We start from the raw sequence: 23,405 nt of genomic DNA on the forward strand, positions 1-23,405 counted from the left end.
AATACGTCAAAAGGCAAATTATTTATAAACGGTGGAAAATAGCTTCCAACTACAATAAATAAACGGCACGCAGTTACACGTGTATCTGTAAATTACCATCAAAGGTCAAACCAGGCTTGCTGAATCGATCCATGCAACTTAGAGTGGGTAGCATCCCGTCCATAACAATTATTCAAATGGACAGAGGCGTTAGTTTGCAAAAGTCCATGATATATAATGCGCATAAAGTTTACTTAGCTATAATCCGTTAAGACTGGAAAAATCTGTGTTTTGCAATTTATTTTTCACACCACGCGCTCCGTTCATGCTAGAAATTCTTTAATATAAATCCTTTAACTAAACTTCAACCGAACCGAAATTCACTGGCAAATAAATATTACTAGCTGACCCGTGCAACTTCGTTGCACCAAATCGGTTATTACCGGAAAACACAAATAAAATGACATTTTCTTACTGAGACATTTTCTGAAAATGAATCCTCGCTAGATCGATTTATTGCCCCCGAAACCCCTTGTATACTAAATTTCATGAAAACCGTTGGAGCCGATACCGAGATTCCAGTTATATATATACAAGAAATACTCGTTTAAAGATATAAGATTTTGGACTACTACCTTCGATCGAAGATATAAATTTAGCCGAGAAGTATTAATCTGCTAAATTACAAAGCCCGCTTCCAACAATTACTTACGTATGGCGCTGAGTGTTGGTCCTAAGTAAAAAGACAACAAAAGCCTTTAGTAAAAAGGAAAACGGTTCGAGTCGAGTTAAGTGAAAAACCATCAACCACAGAGACTTCAAGAACACATCCTGCAACCGACCGCCTCATGACCATCAACCTGTGGTATAGGTGTTAAGCCTCATGAGCCATAAGGGTAAGCCATAAGGGGAGAGTCATAAGGCTTAACACCTATGGCTCAGGTGCTGTTCAGGATTATTGTTTATAGTTCATTCGGTACAATTACTAACTTTAAGAACTTATTAAAGATAATACGATAGGTTGAACATTGGAGTGTTGTATAGGCCGAGGAAGACCCAGGCGTCAGTGATGGAGTAGAAAGGGACATGAGGGTTTTGGGAGTTCTGAGGTGGAATGAATCTAATTCTTACCGCCTCTGATGAAGAAATTAGCTTGACGCCCACGGACGGCTGTATAGCATTGGTTTTTATATTCTTAACAATGCTTACAAAAATTAAAAAAAGCTATTAAAAATTTATAAGAAAAAAAAACACCCTCCGCTTGCGGGGCTTTTGAATGCCCAAGCAACCGGCGGTCAGGGCTCCAGAGTGAGGAACCTCCTCACAATACGCGCCGTTTCAAGGACTACTGCCTTCTTTATCCAACCCTTGATCCAACAACCAAGCGAAAGCTTCTTTAGATTTTGGTCGAAGCATTTCGCGAGAAGACCATTGACTGAATCGACGATCGGAACAATAACGGTCCTCATGGCGGTAATCTCGTGAGCAAGTTCCAAGTATTTAGATACTTTTTCCTTTTCAGCTTTCACTAGATTATCATTGGTGATTATTATGATCTTCCGTTTACGGCTTAAACATCAGCTAACAAACAATTATATAAAATCAGTGTAGGAAGTGGGTGATGGCTGGTTGTAAGATGGTTTATCATCTTCATCATCAACCTATTAACTTCCCAAAGAGTATGCATAGATCAAAAACATGAGTCAGTGTTTCGCACTCAGAATATTTAAAAGAAACATTTAATAAGATACAAAATAGAATGAAAATATAAAGAGAAAACCTCTCCTAAAATAGGTTAGGCTATTTATACCCGTTATTGAATATCAGATTTCAATGTAGATGGTTTTCTACTGAGAGATTGAGTGGGTGCTATTGTAAAGGCGTCTATTTCTATATTCTTAAATGGCCGGATCGATTTTCACGAGATTTTATAAGTAAATAGCTGATGCCGTGAATTCGACTACAACGATTTTCAAACCAGTGTTTTTAAGGATAAAAGAAGTCTCCAAAATGCAAGCTGTACGCAAAGCCGTGAATAAAATACTTTTTTTTTAGTTCCCGAAAATGATATACTGCACGACCGCCGCATGCTGCTTAGCATGAGCTGGATACCTTATTCTCCTCAGGGAATGGACAAAATTGTATATTCTCACACAGCTTTATATATGTGCTAACAATATCCAAATATTATACGTGTAATAATAAACGGAGGTAAACTTCTATATTCTCCTATTTTTTATTGCCGTGCTTTGGAATGTAGACACGTTCATTTTACCTTTGTCATGGTATATAATCGGAGGATATAATTTTTGACTTCTTCTTATGCTAGCCGTACTGGAGATGTTCCCAGTATAAAAAAGTAAAAACACTGTGACGATGACGCGAGCTTTAAACAACATGTAAAAGAAAACCAAAATAATACTTCACAGGCTGTAGAGGTACATTATGTACTGTCTCTGAGACTTATCTGTGAAACCCAAACGCTCATAGTTTTTGAGTAAACCACTGCCATAGTTTTAAATTAAAAAAAAGAAGATCCAGTCCTAATATCTCATGCAAAACTAAAATCAAGCGACTACTGTCACTTTATTAGGTACGCGTCGGCCGTCGCGTAGGGTAATAGGGTTGTCATAAGTACGCAGTTAGAATATATGGAATTCGTTTGTATGGATTAATAAATATGTTTCTTTTGATTAAATATTTTAACAGCATGATTCCTTATGGAATCTACATATGCACCCTCCAAAAATATTTCGTAATTCGGTTACATGTTTTTTATGCCAAATTATATCAATATCGTACATGCAGTTGAGCTGAATGAACAAACAAACTCAATTTAGCATTCATAACATTAGAATGTACTTTGTATTTATTTCAATAGTGTTATTAATCGCGTTCTGTAAATGTAAAGTTCTGAAATGTCGCCCGTTCGGGGCATTGCAATGGGGTTATTGAAATAATTTTAATGCCTCTGATGAGTTGGTTAGTACCTTATTTGTAACATAATTATTATAATGAATTCCCGAAATAATTAATTTATCCCTGAAAAGAATATCCCGGATATCCCCTTAAAAAAACTATTTTTTATTAGCTATCAACTTAAGCTTAGCAGCTATCCCGATCTAGATATCATTTTGCATAGTGATAGCTTACATCTTGGTGATAAACATTGGTCAATTTTTATCCCGGGAAATCAAACGGTTCCCGATGATTTATCAGAAACGCGAACGAAGCCGTGGCCAACATCTTGTAGGTACCTACAATATATGCAAGAGATTTAAGACTATTTCATCCCTAAGAGCTCACGAAGCCTCTGAGCTTAGGTCGACTAGCTGGAGTCTTAGTTCGTAGAAATCCCACATAAACCGATTATTCCTCAGGCTCTCAGTTCCTGTTCTTTCATTTCCTCAGATTAGGTATCCTTTTAAAAGATTTGCTTACCCCAGTTAAAAATAAAATGGGTGCCAATTTAATCCGACTCCTACGTAGTGAGCTTATGCTGGTCTACATTTATAAATCTTTAAACCTCTTTAAGTTGCCTAGAAAATGTACTTAAGTATTCAACGCGCTGAATCTGTGACTTTTGTCTATTTCTATACAAGTTTAACCCTTAAGTGTAATCTCACCTGATGGTGAAGCAGTCTAAGATGGTAACGGGCTAACCTGCCAGTTGTATGGCAGTTATAATAAAGTCATACCTTCGTATCGGTTTCAACGCAATATCGTGTTCATTCACACTTTAATAATTATAATAGCGAGTAGTTCGGTAGATCCTTTTCTACTTCCTAGTTTTATGTTATAAATGCGAAAGTTTGTTTGAATGAGTGTCTTGTTACAATAACTAAAGAACGGGTTTTGATAAGCAGTTACTTCAGAGTAGCGCTATAATTTAAATAAATAAATAAATATACTACGACAATACACACATCGCCATCTAGCCCCAAAGTAAGCATAGCTTGTGTTATGGGTACTAAGATGACTGATGAATAATTATATGAATAATATACATAAATACTTATAATATACTAGCTGTTGCCCGCGACTTCGTCTGCGTTTGATTTTGTTTTTAAAGTATTCAGTATCACTAATCCTTAAATGAGTATAGTAGTATATATATATATATATAACATGTGACTGTCAATTAATTATAGAAAAATAATTTGCAATAAAATAAAATCGCGACTATAATTAAAGATCTAAGCTATCCTATCTCTTAAGTTAGACCAGACTGCTCACGTTGTGCCAATTTAATTTAAAATCGGTTAAATAGTTTAGGAGTCCATCGCGGACAAACATCGTGACAGGAGATTTATATATATTAAGATATAGATAAACACCCAAACATACATAAATTTACCTATATTCTGGATATATTTACAGATAAGTTATAGCCTTTTTACCAAAACACCCTCTGCAGTTTTTGTAACAAGACACCCATCCATACCAACTTCGGATTTTTTAATACTAAAGCAGGAAGTAGAATAGGATCTAACGATGCTCTCTCTGGATGTGCAGAGATGTGTGATGACTGATACCTAGACCCATTTATATCTTAGCTTTTATTTAAAAAAACTTACATCATTAATTTAAAAAAAAAAAAGATTTAATTTACAGATAGGGGGTAAAAGTTGAACTACCAAATTCGAACCAAGCAGGGAATGCTAAACAAAACCGTCTACAAACTCGGATGAATCCAAAAATTTTGAGTTTTGTCGTCTAACTCAGTCCCTGCTAAAGTAAGGACGAACTACTAAGCTATGACCGCTTTCCTTAGTTTAAAATATTTTAATTAAAATAGACCATTAAATACTTGAGTAAAAAACGTTATCTGAAACAGTGAAGCTAAAGGAGCGTAAAATACTCGCCGACCTACAATAGAGGAAGATGTTAGTGAAGTGATTGAGAAAGGCCAGACTACAAAGAAAACTATCCTTTCCTTTAATGTTTCAAAAGCTTATTTAACTAAAATAGAATTTAATTAACTATTCAAGGCCCTGTAATAACTTGGCTCTTACATAACTTATATAGACTCTTTCAATGCCTAGGCATGCCTTTGATCGACATTTGATTGTAGAATATTTGTTTGAAGAGCATGAATGTTTTTCAGTGTCTGGGTGTTTATATGTATATTATAAATGTTTATGTATATTATTCATAAAAATATTCATCATTCATCTACCCATAACAAGCTACGCTTACTTTGGGGCTAGATGGCGATGTGTGCGTTATCGTAGTATTTAAAATATTTATTTATTTAAATTGTGTGTTGTCTCAAAACTCGCAAATATTTAATACCATAGATATTTCCGGTCTAGTGCGAGGCTTCGGTCGTGACTAGTTACAACCCTACTGACAAAGAAGTATCGCTAGGCGATTTAACGTTCCAGTAAGATGACGCGTAGAAACCAACTAGTAATATGGATTTAATATAACTGCCATAACACTGACAGGTAACCATCTTAGACTGCATTATCACTTACCAACAGGTGAGATTGCAGCAATGGGCTAACTCGTAAAGGAACGAAACAAAAAAGCAACCCTCCTTACTAAATCATAAGACCTAAATAAATCATGTTTCTTAAATGCTCCTCTGGAATATATAACGACTTTAAAAGAAGAGGTTCTCAATATTCTGTTAGGTACTTTTTTTTCTTTGTACTTCGGAACTCCGTCAAAGTCAAAGTCATTTATTATCTGTACAGAATTAAGAACATACAGAAACCGTGTACACGAATAATATTGAAGCATAAAAAACAGCTCCACTTTAGCAGTGTTTCTCGAACATGCGGTTAGTCACTTCATTTCATTAAGCATTTTATTAAGCAGTTATTTTACCTCTAAAATTCTAAGCATTTACCATAAAATGGGGAAAATGGGAAAACTTTGTGAGCTAGCAGCGCGTGCGCGGAGTGTTTTGGGCCAAACACCGCTGTTTTTTGACGCAATGCACTGCATGCAATAACGGCTGAATGAGGGTTCTGTTTGTTTTTAGTTCTGTGATTGTCTAACCGATTTAAGAAAACCTTCTTTTGTTTGAAACAGTATATTACAGTATACTGTGCAGTGTTCACATTTTTTTTAGGTTACGTTCTATCTTGTTGAAGTCGAGGGAACTCTTCGAATTTAGTTAGCACACCTATCGCGATATTTTTTAACGGCTGGTGTATTTTCAACTACCTACCATTTGGTCAAGTGAAACTGATGATGAAGTTCCGGATAGCCGCCGGAACTAGACAAGAAAAATTATTTCATGGTCAAGCATTTCTAAAGTATTTCATTAAATGGTAACCATTTAATTAAGTACTTTAGAAATGCTGCTGAGTAATTAACGCTAGTAACAATAAAGGGGCTGACGATGCAGTCCCAAGAGAACTTCTCAACGCTCGTGCATCGGGAAAAGCTATATTGCAACCCACTAAAAAGCGAGTTTTTTTTTAAATCTAATTAAATACAAACCCACTCATAATTTCTCTCATAGTATCAGGAGATATTGACTTGAAATATTTTTAATAAGTAAGTGCAATAATATCTTATCATCAATCTGAAGTTTCGGAGTTACGATACAATATTGTTTGGCGCGGAAAAAGGATTCCGTAAACGAACGATGCCAGCGGGCTCCTGTTGCCTCTGCTTTTCGTCATTCCGTCAGCCTGTCTGTCAACGAGCTGTATTTTATAAATTTAAAATGCATATAAAAAATTTCGGATCCGACAGGATTTGAACCTGCGACTCTCGGGCAATCGCAGCCTGAGCGCTTTCACCAATTAAGCTACGGCTCTTCTACCGTCGATGCCGAAATGATTATGTGCATTTCACATCAGTCTTATAGCGACTGTAGCGTCATCTAGTAGGAAACGTTGCAGTTTCGATCTACTTTTTCAAAGGTCCATATTACAATGAGACACGTTTGAAACGAGAGATGACACATTGCTTTTTTATATTTTCATAATCTTTTTTTTCTTTTTTTTTATCAGGCCGCGATTGCCCGAGAGTCGCAGGTTGAAATCCTGTCGGTTCCGAAATTTTTTAAATGCATTTTAAATTTATAAAATCGATATTTCCTCCAAGTGTAGGTAAAAACAATAACAAAAAAAAAAAAATTATTAAAACGAGCTGTATCTCAAGAACCGTTGTAGGTAAAGACTCAGTTGAAGTTTGCACGAAATGTATATTACCATTTTCGCTATTATATTATAGTAAAAATTCAACAAAATTTAAAATTTATTTTTTTTGCTATCTCAATGATGTAAATACTGCCTAGTGTTTCATATTGCACCTACAAACCTAGCTGCAATTTTAGGTATATTAGTACTATAAATACTAGCCTCGTTGTTAAAGCCAAAGTGGGGTAAAATTGAGATGACCTTTATGAGGCCACGGCTCGGATTAAAATCCCGTGTTTACACAAAACAAATAACACGAAAATAGCTGATTTTTGCTTCTATTTATATGCATGTATTGATAAACTAAGCTGAAGCGACGATCGCCGGCTTAAGACTTACATAGTAGTACTTAGCTTTAGAATTCGATCCCCGGCACGCTCTTCAAACTTTTTGAAGTAACACTCAATTTCAATTTGAGCAATTCACTTGCTTTAGCGGTGAAGGAAAACGTTGTGAGAAAACCTGCATACCTTAGAATACCACATAATGTTCTTTATCTCCAAGACCTGTGAAGTCTACCAATTCGCATTTGACATTCCGTAATGGACTACTGAACTAACCCTTTTCAGACTGGGCACGCCCTGAAGTGACTGGCTTGGGTTTATAATCATTTTAAGTAAGATTAACTTTACTTTTATGACCTGCTTTAATAACTTAACTACTGACGACAAATCCGCACACGTTTACTCTTAAAAAAAATTACCATTCTGTCTTGTATTACATTGCACAAAATATATCAAAACATATTTAATTTAAATAATATTTGTCTGAAAATATACATAGTATAACATATTCTGCCTATTTCCCGGATAAAAGCTATATGCAAAAATTGTTGATAATATCAGTTTAGCTGTTAAGCTGCGCATAACAACATATATTCGATTTAATCTAGCGGATGTTTTTTCGGGATAAAATGTATCTTAAATACATGTGCCAAAATTCGACAGGCTTTTACAGGCTCAGCTAAGCTTAAATTGCAAATAAACAAACGGACCTTTGAATGTGTAATATTAACATGGATTCACTATTCAGTTGAACTAGTTGCAATCTGCTTCTGCGATTAAGTTTGCGGCAAAGGACTCACAGAGTTTGGAACGGAATTATTGGAATTACTATGCAAGTTTCTGTACTAGGTATAAACCTAGTTAGATTTCCAGTAATATCCGTTCATCTATATAACATTATAATTACTATCGGTATATTGATATATGGCTACAATTATAACTGTAGACCATATACCGAACATGACAACTGATTTCGTCATCATCACTAAGAGCTTATAAATGTCCCATTACAGGGCACAATGCAAAGAAGAGTGGGAATTAGAACAATAACCCACCACGCTCCCCAATTCGGGTTGACGGACTTAATGGAAAGCTATGACCGGGACCGATAGCTTAACGTGTTCTAAGAGTTACGAGGGTCAATATCCTAACTACGGTTCGATATTGAAAAAAAATTCAAAGAAAAACGCAATGATTGTCTAAAACTACTGCCGGATGGGATCCCAAAAACCTCCTGAGTCGCAGTCGAACATGCCAACCACTACACCAACGAACCAGTTTTCAATATATATATATATATAAATGAATAGCTGTCGATAGTCTTACTTAATATAACCTTTATTATACAAAACATTAGTAATTATAAACAAAAAGTTGATATAATCAACCGACATACTAGAAACGGACGTAAATTATTTATATCTGCATATCGTCTGAGAAAAGTAAAAAATCCTATGTTCGAATGGGTATATGCTTTTATAACATTATACCTATGGGACCATTAGATCTACCTTTAACTAAGTTTAAAAAATATATTAAAACACAATTAATCAATCGTGGTTACAACGAGATTGATGAAATCCGTAACGACAAGGCTGCTTGGAAGCATGCCACTCTGCTCTCATAGAAAGATAGCAAAATTCTAAAGATTGTTAAACCATAAAATGATATCAGAAAAAAGCAATCTACTGACTTTCTTGCCGGCTCTTCTCGGTATAATCTGCCTTCCTTATGCCACTACATACTAGGCCTACTTGAAATAAAAAAAAATTGAATTTGAATTTGAATTTACTTAGACTCGGGAATGCCCGGATCAATTTACCTAATTTAGGTCTAAAAATATTCGTGGAAGTCCAGAGACGGTTAAAACGGTGAGAAAAAGTGTAAAAATATAACATATAACTATTGTTACATATAACTATTTTATAATAATTTCAAATATAAAAAATCTTTGAAAAAACCAAACCCGATCTAGTAGTAAGCTACCTAACTAAAAATGATACCTTTGTTAGTTATTGCAATTTAACACACTTTTGAGAAAATTATATTGAACTCTCAGGCATGTATGTTTCCTCAAGATATATTCCTTCACTGATAAAGCAAGCGATATTATTGCTTAAATTAAAAACGCACATAACTCAGAATAAGTCAATTGTTTATAGCAACGATAATATCTATCAAACAAATAAAATTAAAATTTTCTTTTGAAAAATGCAACCATTCCATCAGTATTTTCTTACGACGTTGTCACGTTCAACTATCGTCAGTAAGCCGACTTTATAGACAACCAATTTTTTTGACTGTTGATGACCTCCACGCATAGACATAGGCAAAGAAATCTAGATAAAGGCAATTCCTTTAAAAAAATATTCGAATCGGGTAAAATGTAACGTGAGAAAAGTAGTGAAACTTCTTCAGATTATAAGTTTGTTTAGTTATATCCTTAGGCGTTACTAACATCGCTTAAAACAGTATTATTTTAAAATGCAAGTTTATTCAGGACACGGGTCTCCTCCTAAAATGAGAAGGGGTTAAGGCCGTAGTCCACCACGCTGGCCCATAGCAGATTGGTGGACTCTACACACCTTAGTGACAAGGAGCGTGCTGGGGTTCGAACTCGCCCCCTGAAAGTGGGCGTGAAAGTCCTACCCACTGGGTTTTCACCGCTTTCAGGAATTATTACGAATTGCAACGATTCGGAGAAGCGGTGATAGCGCATTGAGTAGGAGCTACACTTCACTTTTTGGGGAGTTTGAATCGCACCTCGTCACTTTTCTAAGTTATTTGCGTTCTCAAAGGTGTGTGGAGTCCACCAATTCACACTGGGCCAGCATGGTGGACTACGGCCCTAAACTCTTCTCATTGTGGAAGGAGACCCGTGCTCAGTAGTGGGCCGGTAATGATGATGATGATGACAATGATTCTCAAACAAAAAGTCAACGATATCGAAATATAACTTAAGCGATGTACTCGTAAGTAAGCGCCTTGTTTATTCCAGGTTTCGTATGGATTTAATGCTTGACCTAGATTGGTTCATATAATCCTGGATTATAGCCGGGCCTGCCAAATTTTCTATGTAAAGTTGCTCAAACAAGACCTCCAAAAATTTACACGCACCGAATAAAACGCAGTCAAGAGTTGATATAATTATGATCATTTAAAAATAAAAATCCTTATGAGTAAAAGTTCGTGCAGTACTAAATTTATTTGCCTTTAAATCATAATATACAAAGCCAATTTAAAACATATACTTTAATAAAAACTTAAAAATGGTAATATTTAGCCACAGATTCTTAAATGCTAAACTTTTAAGATAGCCAGCACAAAAGTAGAAAAAAAAAGTTATATTAATATGCATAATTAACACCGTAGAAGTATCTATTATCAATAATCTAAGTCTAATTATCATGGCCCGAAAAAGATTTTCTGTACAAATTCAAATTTAAAATTTATTTGTTTCAAGTCTTACTTTACAAGCACTTCTGACAACAACTGCATCAACGGCTAAAATATCAATTTTATTTCGCAGTTGACGAAGTATTGGCAATTGAAAAATCGACCCTCAACTTAGCAAATCTCTTATAAATTTAAACAAAAAACAATAAGAACAAAGCACATTAAATAACTTATAAAAAAATATTATTGCACATTTGCAAAATAATAACTATAAAATCAGCCGAAACATTGAGAGTTAAAAGAAAAGCTAACAAAGCCAAATCTTATGTATTACAACAGATACGCACCAATTTATTCCTTAATTACACTCAATTAATTATTTTGCGACGACGAAATTTGCATACATATATTCGTAATAAAGTCTCAAAAGTTCGGCGATAATGCTAAACTTAATCCGACGTAACCCAAACGGGGCTCAACAAGTTTTCTTTTTAGACGCGCGAAATGATAATCTTGGTATAACTTTCAAATAAGTATTTACGAGAGTCCCAAAAAATCAAACACAAAAACAAATAACTTGATCTGCTTCCATAAACCAACTTTAATTTAAAAAACTCTAGTTTTAAATTAATTCATAAATTGTAACTCCGGAAGGCGCGCGATTTGTGCTCTTCGGCGCGCAGCTGCATACAGACTGCATATCGCCCAGATTTCAAATTGCTTTTAATTTAGGGCCGAACTACGTGTATTTAGTATAAATATTTTCAGGGTGTCTGTCGGCCGGAACTAGAGACAGATAGCATATTTTGTCTCATGAGTCATGTTACGTTTTGTTTTATCCTGAGTTTTTTTTTTTAACTGGAGTAACAGATAAATAATTTGAGAAATGAAGGAAAAATTTTTGACAGTTTGAAACATCATCCATCACCATCAATTATCAATTTTATAGACAGTTGACATAATTGAAACCTATCTGCTGCTAAGTCTAGAAATAGACCAGATCGGTAGAGCGTGGCACGCATGCGCGGGGTTGCGTCGCGCGCAGCCCTTTGTTCCAACCCCAACGCAGCGTTTTCCGCGTTACGAAACAGTATCCAGATTTCGCAGTCGAAACCTCCACGTCAGCGCCATCAATTTTAACCTTAGACACTACCACCGGCCTGGTGAGTGTAACACTCGCCATCCAACCACCGTTTTCTTCCGTCTATCGCGATAGTTCAGTGCTTAGATGTTTCTTTCGGTGTCGACCACCTAAAATAGCGGACTAGATGTTAGCATTTAGGGCATGCATGCTTTTCTATGTTTATGTCCTTGAGTGTTAAAACTTAACCCGCAATATCCTTTCCTTCGGCAGTGGAAGTGTACGTTTCATTACAGATAAGATATTTGTAGGGAGTTAAGATGCTGTTGCTAAGCGTAGGAGCAGAATGAGGCGGCTCGAGATGCAGGGACGGGAGGGCGGCGGCAAAGACGGCATCATGTCTCGAAGTGAATCTACGGTCAGCCGCTGCACGCCACACACGCCGCTCGGCCCGCCCGACTCCGTCAGCGTCGACTCCAATCCCATGCCCACCATATACCGGTAACTGGACCATTGGGGACCCTAGAGCCGCGCCGTCTGGGGAGAAGACGTACCCTCTGCCGAGGGTCGTTCCGCAATCGATTGATCGATTTACACTTTGACATTACCAATGCGGTCATATAGATTAATATTTAATGAAATCGATTGTGTAACGTGTCTCGAAGTTGCTGCGCAATTGCACGATACGGTATATCCACACATCACATGACCTTCATTAGACTGCAGTCTCGATGCGCCATATCTATGTCTTCCCCCAGCGGTGAGTAAAGCCGAGCACTTCGCTGCATCGCGCACAGGGTCTGACGCATGCGAGTAGGCACCATGAAGGCGATGAATCTTTAGCAACGTTGTTAAGTATTTTCAAATATCTAAGGCTTTGGTCCGATTATCAATAAAAAAAAAACAATAAAATCATCAAAATGCAATGCTACCCATTTATGTTGTCATAACAAAAGCTGAGGGACCGAAAACTTAAATAAATTTATACATAAAGGGATCCGACCATAGCCTTACATAAAATACAGCTTAAGATACCGCCGACATTTTGTACGACGCTTGGCTTGCCTTATGCTGACTGCGGGTACAACAATATGCCAGGTATGGTATCCCAAAAAATCATTGTCGCTTATCACAAGGCCTCATACATCTTGATACCCCTTTTCCTTGCTACTATCACTTTTATAATACACCAATATCGCTTCCTAGCAAGTAAAACTCATTTAGCAAGGAATACATGTACAAACAACGGATTGTTCTAATCCATATTGAGTATAGTAAAACCAGTAGTAACATATTACAGCAATTAGTAAACACAATAACGACGTGTCAAACTTACTTCTAATCTTTAAGGAAGGCGAGAAAGGTTTCTGTTGCAAAGAACTATGACATAACTATCTTTATTATAACTGAAGGCAAAGATAGACATAAACGGTATCTTTGCCAATTTCATGAACTGAATTAATCTAAAGCGGTTTGGCTAGACATTCATTTTTCACATTTTATTTCAAGCGTTGTTAAAAGAGAAATGCGTCAATTACTAACTCTAGTGTTGCTCTTTTCAAGCATCATTTTTCACCTTTATATTATTCCACATTTCGTGCCAATTAAAGCTTGCTACAATGGATCTTTTTCATCAAAAAAATATTTGTATCCTAGATGAGTAGATTAGTCACTATACTTAAATGTTTGTACTCGTTATTTATTATTAGATACCTAATCATCCATATTACCTGAGGTATATATTTAGATTTAGGAAACTAATGTAGTATGGATTAGATAGTTAGATTAGTTGAAATTGTAGTAACATTACTTAGATGGTAATAGTAGAATTATGACGTTATGACAATGATAAGGTATAGTCTTAGAATCATTATTTATTTTATAGACAAAGTTTATATTATATTTACCACAGCTAATGTCACTTTATATTTGAAACATATCAAGCAACAACCAATCCCTACGTAGATTTTTATAGACAGCACCATTAGAAATATAAAATTAGCAATAGAAGATTTTCAATAATCCGTTCTAAGGTACAAAACTAACAATTAAAAATAAAGTACCTTGGTATGCCAGAAGTAAATTTATTAACAGAGCAACAAGAACAAGCCCTGTGCGTTAAAAATTGTATAAGTACAAATAGCTCAGCTGCAATATCTGAAAAGCTAAATATGGCCGCGTTCTTCATATTCAACAGGACGCAACTTTTGCAACGATCAACGTAGGTATTAATATGATATATTGTTTTTCAAATTCAAATTCATTTATTTCAAGTAGGCCTACTTTATAAGCACTTTTGAAACGTCAAGTATGCATGTTTGTGTGACTCTACCACCGGTTCGGAAAGCAAATTCTACCGAGAAGAGCCGGCAAGAAACTCAGTAGTTGCTCTTTTCCAACATCAACATTTACAATCATTTTGCTATCTTGCGAGAGATGAGAGCGAGGCTGGCTGCTTCCATTCTACCTTGTCATTGGAATAGATATAAGTTTTAGCTTGTATGGGATTCTCCCTTAATTTTTTTTTATACGTGTGGGTATAGAAATTGAGCGTTCCCTCCCTTCGATTTTAATTAATTTTCTCCACACCATTTGGGCTTCTATAAAACGAATACCTATACATCAAAAAATACTAAGAGCATCGCGTTAACACTTTAATTCGAATAATAAAGATGCATTCAAATCGGTCCGTTCGTTTGGTAACTACAGTAGCAGTCAGTGACATGACAGTCAAATCAATCAAACCAACGAATTACGAATTAATGTTGTAGGATGCGTAAGTATATTTCATAAGGAATCACCCACTAAAAATATAAATCAAAAGAAGCATATCTATTTTTCCATACAAACTAATTCAAAAATTTCGAAACATAAACACTTAGCAAATGTTTACTTATGTCAACCAAAAAATATATGTTGAAGATAAAAGACAGGAGTCATATGATTTTAATTTTGCTTGTGATGTTATGGGCTGTATCTGATTTCTTTCAGAAGAAATTATTTCAGTGGTGTACTCAAAAACTATTAGGTTTTCACACATAAGTCTCAAAGACAGTATATAATGTACCCCTAAAGCCTGTAAAGTATTATTTCAGTTTTCATTTACACGTATATACGGGTAATATTCTTCAATAAATAGCAATATTTAGCATTATATATCTGTACAGATACTCTTTCCCTCGGAAAAATAAACGAGTCTCGAAGGACCTTATGAAACTTATACCAACGCAGATACAGTCGTAGCAGCAGCTAGTGACCTACGATAACATTAGGTACATTATATTAGTATAACTGCCATTTTGAAAAAACGATGCTGATGTTAACATAAACTTGATAAATATTATATTTATTTAGTTTTTAAATAGTTTATTTTAGGTTATAGTTATGTATTAATAAAAATTAAAAACAATATTTATTAAAAACTTGATAAAAAGTATTTCTATATTCTATTTGTGTACTACATTTTAAATCAATCAACTACATAAAAAAACATGAGACACTCTCCAAAAACATACTGTTACAAAAAGACTTGAACAAGTAAATATATGGTTTTTACTTTATATTACTGTTTGTTTCACAGATGTCGCGCCCCGATCGCATCGCTTGATTGTATGGACGAATTTAGCGCCAATTCGCAGCAGATGCTGGATCAAGGTAAGAGATTAATTACCAAAAGCTTACATAATGTTATAAATGTGAAAGACTATTGTTCCGTTGCGCCCTAAATAAGCAACGACCACGGAGGAGGGAGAGTTTTGGGGAGTTCCAAATACCACGGTCTTGTCTTGGGTCCAGTGGCTCCCTGCAAATCGTTTGACGTCATCTGTTCACTACGTCGGTGGTCTACCAAGGCTGCGTGTACCGGTGCGAGGTCGCCATTCCAGCAACTTGGGAAACCAACGTCCATCGGAACTCCGGGTTCTGTACCCCGCCCATTGCCAATTCAGCTAACTGGGAATTATCGATACTCATATATAAATCTATACTTGCAGCCGGCGACGTAAATATGACGTCCAAGCATAACATGTCGACGTACATGGGCAATCACGCAAGTATGCCTTCGTCAGTCACACCAGGTCTACGATACAAGAATTTGGGAAAGTCCGGACTCAGAGTTCCGAACATTGGTTTGGGATTGTGGACTATGTTAAACGAAGATTGTGCGGAGGATATAATTATGACTGCTTTGGAAAACGGCATCAACCTGTTTGACTTATCTGAGGCTCATTGTGGTAAGTTCAAAATTTTATATCGTTTTGATACGGAGGCTCCGTCACAATGGAGGTTAAAAACAATAGGTATATTCCTTTTTTTTCTTCTAAGTATTCAAACAGTATAGACATGCGAGCTTGTAGCATCTTAAGCAGCCGGTTTTCTGATGCCATTGGGCAAATTTGAAAATGAATATACCTACATATATAACTTTTGCATTTATCTTGATTTTTTTACTTTACCGTCAGATATTTTTCTTTAATTATCAAAACTTTACTACACTCACTTTATATACATTCTGCAACACGAATACAAATCTAAATCATAATTCATGTACTTTAATTCGAACATCTATATAAACGCTTCCAAAAAGTCATGTCTTTCTGTTTGTAGCGACTCCCTCAGCCAGATTTTCCTGAGAAACAGCCAAAAACTCAGCAGCTGCTCTTTTCCAACTTTCTGATTTATTAGTCTTATACCGCCGCGATATTAACGCGCAATTATGAAAGTACCTATACAAAATACAAAATGTGAAACATAGTTTGCATTAGTCACTAAACCATTTATCGCTTTATAGCCAGAGGGGAAGTGGAGCTAGGCCGCATACTAAAGAAAAGAAATGTGCGTCGGACCAGTATAATCATCACAACCAAAATATACTGGAGCACCAAGTACGTAAAGAAACATATCTTTATTCTTAATCTTAACACTAGTATTTTTATAACAGCAATACTTATAAAGTAATAGAATGAGCATGTACTTAACACAGTCATCTTATTATCGTATTCATTTTCATTTTACTACTGGTAAGAAGGTAATTCAGAATGCTTTATTTCCCTCAAAGAAGGGATGCAGGTTCTGAATTCAATATGAATTATCGGGTTGATTAACACGATATTGATCATGACATCATCAGAATTATTTTAACGCCACTTCAAACAGTATATTATAGTGTTCATGAACCGTCTATTTATTATTGAGTTTCCAGTAATTTTTGAATATCGGTTTACCCTGTAACACATAAACTGTCTTTAAATAATGTTAGCTGCGTGCAGATTAGTAAAAAATATATAGAGCACTTGACTCATACTTCTATAACAGAGAAACTGTTCTGGTTTTCATAAATATTTGTTTCTCAGCGACTATATGGAACTTATTTTAGACTCAAAATTATAGACTCCGTATACCTACAAAACATTTTATGATTGACAGTATTTTGCTCATCACGTATCTATAAATAAGGGGAGATTCTACACTTGTATGTACAGGTATATTTTAATAATGGAAAGTTTTTTCTTCGTCTTTGACCACCTAACACGATGTTTATTTTTTCTTTTGAATTTGTTTACCGGCTTCATAAATAGGCAAATAGAATCGATATCGTGAAAGCGCCTACGTCATATAACAAAGCAATTACGGCTATAATAAATAAAACTTTTGAGCTTATAAATTTTTGTTTACACCAAAAGAATAAACTCTTTATCTGATAAATACATTTACCCAAGTGGTACTTAAACCTGGCCACCAGAAAGGAAGTCATCAAGTTGCACAGTGTCCCATTTGTTTACCGGATCTTACCTTATAAACAAACTATTATTTCGATATCAAACAAACCTTCTGGAATACGAAACAGGTCACACCAAACATTATTTAGATGCTTCTGGCTTTTCAGTTATCAATTCATCAATCAATCCAGTCAAGAGAAATGTGAATGACATAAAAATTGTATAATACCAAGTTGTACAAACGCAAAATGAAAAAAGTCTTTAATCAAAGTCTTTAATCTTTAATCAAAGTCGCGTGTCTTTTGTTTAATTTTTAGAACTTCGTTGGATTTCATTTGCTACCTGTTATTTGTCAGTCCAAGTGATAGCAAATTTATGGAAAAGCATTTTTTTAATTATGTATAAACCTTACTCAAACTCTTGAAAGTTCAAGAACCTCATAGAGGACTTAGAGGTTCACATACTACCTTCGAGATTTTTATAGACGCTGTGGGCGATGAACTTATTGATATTGTAGGACATTCAAGTATCATTAGGTAAAAGGCTTTTAGTTGTGTGGCCTTAGCTCTTTCATGGGCACTGGTGCTGCAGATGTTATATATGAACAAAATGTAGTAAAGGGCATGCCCAGTTTAACCCAGTGATCGGTAACAGTTTAACCATTAAAACAATTGCCTGAATATTCATAAAATATTTTAACGCCATGTTATGCTTTTCCATTGTTTTCAGTAAAAATTTTCTGTCCACAGACGAAAAAAAATTGGCCTATACTCGCCATTATCTTTTCCTAAGTAATTATAATGTTTCCCCGCTAAATGCGTTTTTATATAAAGAACACGAGAAAAAATAACAAAAAAGTAGTTATTAGATCAAGCTGATAAATTGCGCCCTTTTGTTCTTGCAATCAATATAAAGACATTTGGGACATAGCTTAAAAATCACGCGGTGCATTTATTTTAATTAGTATTCAAGCCTTGCATTTAATAGAGTTACGACCATCTTGTTTTGTGCCAAGCAGTCCGTGGCAGGCACTGATGGAAAATCGTAACGAAGCCAAATAATTATTGCCCTTGTTCATATAAATATAATGTAACTAATGTAACTAATCTTTATGGAATTCATAACACAAAGCAAAAAAAACATTATCCATTATATACCTCCTTTATTCTAGGAGAACGGGGAAATGCATAAACCCACAAAGCTGCTCCAATAGGATGGTGGGCTTTAGCAGTTCTCATCAAATGTTAGTGATATCACTGATATATTCGCTAAGCCGTCGCTCCTAGTAATTACCAGGACCGACGGCTTATCGAAGTTCCCAAAGCACGGGTTTGGCCAACGCACATTTTCTAATAACTTCAGGCTGGTACTAAGAAATTCTTACCCGACCCGTGAATCAAACCCAGGATATCGTAATCTATAGTCAAACATGTACACCATTTGACAACCGACCTTATCATTCACATTTATTTCTTTCTAATCCCATGCGAATCTACAGTGTATAGTAAATCGCTATTACTGTACTCATTAGTTTTTATATTAACACCGGAAAGTAAATATATCATTTTACATTGTAATGTTCATATTTTTTGCTACAGCCACGCGTTATATAATATCTCGTGACTTTACGCTCGGCGAACTTGCATTTTCGCTTTTTGCTTTATACGATTGCTTTGGGACCCCACTAACGCTGAAAATAATGCTTCTGGCTTTTATAGAACCTAATTTTTATCTCCATTTACTAGGCTAACAGGCCCTCATGCTAACAGGTCAGATGAAAGGGGCTTATCTAGGAAACATGTCATAGAGAGTGTGAAGGCGTCACTGCAACGACTTCAAGTTGATTACATAGATGTTGTACTCTTGCACAAAATTGATCCCGTCTGCCCCATGGAAGGTATGTATTTCAGAATATTTTTTGTTAGGTCTTTGCCAATGAAATCGCCCTTTTGCCAAATTAGACACTTTAAACTACTTTTGTCTGTGGTTTGACTTTGAATTCTAATTACAAATAATTTTTTGGTGAAACATTGTTGGCGAGGCGACGAATAGTCGGCGTAAAATCAATTTTTAAATAAAGAACAGTATTTTTTTTTAAATCGGAATATCTTGACGCATTATTTTCGCATATGAATTAATGAAGCTACGCGACACAAATTTTACGCTATATTAAAAGCGGTTTTTTCATAAGAAAAGACCTGATATAATATTCATGATACTTCTGATAAAAGACACTTATAAATATTATTTGTTTTTGTAGAATTGGTGCGAGCCATGACATTTGTGATCAATCAAGGATGGGTTATGTATTGGGGAACAGCACGTTGGTCCCCTTCTGAGGTAAGCGTACCCATGATATCACAGAAACAGAACAGTATTCTGTCCGCTGGAAGGCTCCAGCATTGTTAGTAACTCTACCACAAAAGCGTGTCGCAATACAACGGTACGATGCTGCGTAGAAAACGATTAGTGGTATGGATTTAATATGCCAGTACTATTTTAGACTCCATCATCACTTACCAGGTAAGATAGATGAAGGGCTAACTTAATTTAAAAAAAACAGAAAGGGAACTGTTTCAACGGTTAGAACAAAAGCAGTTAATTAGTCTATTGTGGTATCCAGTCTTTACAATTTGGACGTGCGAGAGCAAAGCTATGTAGATATGCACTGCTCCAACTTAAATGTATACTCAATTTTAGTCAACGAAAGAAAACCCAAAAAAAATTAATTACTTTTTAATATTATTGAGCACTGCAATTGCAGGTGAGTTGCATTAAACCTCTAACGCTAGGCAATTTTCTTTAATAATATATACATAAAGACAAGTCTAATCAAGGGATTTTATATATTTTTTTTGCTAACCCAAAATTTCACATAAAATAGTTGACGTATACATATATTTTTCTAGTATCACACATCATTTCTAGTATCATAGTTACACACTCAGTAATGTCAGTTTTCAGAAAACCAATGGATTTTGCTTGTATTAAGTATTTTTATACGTGATTAGATAATAACTGATTTTTCAATTTCTTATAACTTGTGAGCATTGACGATTTTAACTTGAAATTGACTTTGGGTCCGCACGTCCTTTATTCAAAGATGTTATATGGTTTGTGACCTATAAAAGAAATAATCGAATTAGTAACTCCTCGCAATCGAGGAGTCGTTTTCGCATATTAAACTAAACTGTTAAAGTAAAAAGGGCCTATTGACACTAATTTTAGAGTCGTAAATCCTGTAATTCCAGTTCTTATTCAACATAATAGTGCTAAAAGCCCTAAACAAAATAAATAAGATTAATTTTACACTGATGTTCAAGTATTTCGATACTCGAATGAGAATCCTTGCGTGCGAGAAAATCGAATGTACGAAGCGTACTAAACAGCGCGAAGCGGACGGTTTCCGATTCACAGCAGTGATTGGCAGTTAAGGACATTTATCCGGACATATCCGCTCACCCATATACTCAACAATCCAATAGTTAAATAAGAAACATAGCTATAAGACAATAAACGATGTAACTGTGTACCTACAGTTAGTTTGGAAAAAAAAATACCAAAAATTAATGATTTCAATTCCCGTGTTGGATTATTTTAACATGCAATTTTATTTGGGAAATTTAAGTATCTTTGTTAGTGACACTAACCGGTACCAAATGCTTAATTTGCTTTGACACGGAAGTGGACAACGCCCAGTTCCTAACTCCTTACTGAAACTTAGAACTCGTTGTCAGAATAACCGGTTACAACTTTGGACCGACGTGGAGTCTAACCTTCGTGATCCATGAAACAAAAGAGAATATCATAGGTACCTACACATGGTACATGGAAGAAAATTTGAATGGAGTTTATTTTTTGTAAAGTAGTAGTTTTCTTTTAATATATTTTGTTCCTTCGCATAATCGAGTAGTAGTATAGTATAGTGTAGTATAGTGCATATATTTTCATATGTTTTTCCCTTCTCATGATCTTATTATGTTATGTATAAAGCTACTTAGTTTAAAACGGGCTAAAGTCTTTAATGAAATGGCTTGTTTTTTGCACATGTGGCATCTTATTATGTACTTGCATACAATTTTCTTATTCAAAAAAAGAAAAGCGATTGCAGTTTAAGGGCTACATAATAAATTCAAAGAATTTTCCAATATTTAAATAACCTTGTCTAGATAATGGACGCGTATTCGAACTGCAGGCAGTTCAACTGCATCACACCGATAGTTGAACAAACAGAATACCACATGTTCTGTAGAGAAAAACCAGAGTTATACATGCCTGAACTGTATCACAAAATTGGCGTTGGTAAGTACTGAATATGTAGTATTTATTATATGCAGCTTGTTTAATTATATATGACCCCAACAAAGACAAAGAGTTAACAATAAGAGTCAAAATTCTATTTATCATCTTTATTATCATCATTATATATCATCATTAATGAATCTCATTAATGTTTCAAAGCTGAGCATGACGACACGCAGGTTAGGCATACTATTCCCTATCTTAATTGTGGTATTAACCAATGGTTGTCCAACTCCACTGCTGTATTTATGTGTTTTCTGGGCATTCATCATCTTATAAAACCATGACCGGCCCGGCCCACTTCGAGTTTCCACTACAATGAGAAGGGGTTAAGGCCGTAGTCCACCACACTGGCCAAGTGCAGATTGGTCACATAAACATGTTCCTCAAAAACCAGCAACGTGTTCGCATCTCTGGTGCTGCTGATATTCAGGGTTAGTGGTAATCATTTAACATATACTGGTTACCCTAAACTGATCCTGCATTCTCATTTGCCCGCTATTCCTTAATAAATCCACGGTCATTTTTCGCTGGATAACAGCGACTCTCATGAGTCTCTTCTGATGTCGCCCTGTGGGAAAGTTGTAGGAGCGGGAGCTATTGTTATGTGCTCGACTGCAATAGGAAGATCTTCCTTCGAGCTGGTTTTGTGCTCGGGGACCGACGTCCAAGCATTCATCTTTGCAATGGCCTCTATAGCGTATTGTAGGATCTTGTGGCGCCATCTAGTTTGGTTACGTGGATACCGCCAAAGGTCTACCAATGCAGCACCTCCATCCATCCTGCGATTCCATCGATCCTGCGATCTATATGCTCCACCTATTGCGACTTCTATTGGGGCGGGATATTAAAGTTGTATCTATGGAAATTTATTTTTTATGTTTAATTCAATGATTTCATTTTAGTCCCCTTTTTTAAAGTAATAGGGTTTTTATTCTTATTGTTAACACATTGACCAAGTTGAGGCACGCTTTCACCTCCTGCCGAATTATTCGTGCTTTTTATTATTTTATCAAAAATGGCTCTAAATTATTTAATGGTGCACCTGTTTTTGTGATTATTCATAGCCTTGTTGTTGTTGTTCGTTTATTATCAGTTCTTTGTGTAGTAGGTGGCATGTGAAACGAACGCTGACAATCAACCTTAGCAGTGGGCTATTTATGCACATGCTAATGAGTGTTTAGATATTTCATGATCAATAATCCATAACAGTCCGCTGCTGGACTAAAGGCCTCTCCATCGAGAGGGTTTACCCATTATCGTCACGCTGGGCAGACGGGTTGGTGTGGCTGGGCAGACACAGTAGATAGTAGTAGTAGAACCGTGAACGCCTGTGTTCTCTTATATTTTCCTTTAGAGGCCTCTAAGGGAATATTATAGAGGGATTAAGTCACAATTGCATTCTGATCTACCGTCAGCACACGGTATATATTTCATATGAAACACAAAACGAAAATGACATTTAAAAAGTAAAAGTAAGATA

General features: G+C 35.6%; 1 protein-coding gene across 7 annotated transcripts in view; it reads left to right on the top strand.

The window, feature by feature from the left end:
• Positions 1 to 23,405, top strand: part of LOC120636233 (voltage-gated potassium channel subunit beta-2) — a 40,895-nt gene that overhangs the window by 13,057 nt on the left and 4,433 nt on the right. For 2 of the 7 annotated variants that reach the window (XM_039907603.1, XM_039907604.1), the window contains exons 7-12: positions 15,484 to 15,557; positions 15,896 to 16,135; positions 16,693 to 16,786; positions 19,366 to 19,517; positions 19,881 to 19,960; positions 21,790 to 21,922. In XM_039907603.1, coding sequence (XP_039763537.1) covers positions 15,484 to 15,557; positions 15,896 to 16,135; positions 16,693 to 16,786; positions 19,366 to 19,517; positions 19,881 to 19,960; positions 21,790 to 21,922 — 773 coding nt within the window. Of the gene's footprint in view, positions 1 to 11,928; positions 12,405 to 15,483; positions 15,558 to 15,895; positions 16,136 to 16,692; positions 16,787 to 19,365; positions 19,518 to 19,880; positions 19,961 to 21,789; positions 21,923 to 23,405 lie in introns of those variants that run through there. The other 5 variants (XM_039907605.1, XM_039907606.1, XM_039907607.1 and 2 more) reach the window with 4 other exon arrangements.

The sequence above is a fragment of the Pararge aegeria genome, chromosome Z, assembly GCF_905163445.1.
Source record: "Pararge aegeria chromosome Z, ilParAegt1.1, whole genome shotgun sequence".
NCBI lineage: Eukaryota > Metazoa > Arthropoda > Insecta > Lepidoptera > Nymphalidae > Pararge > Pararge aegeria.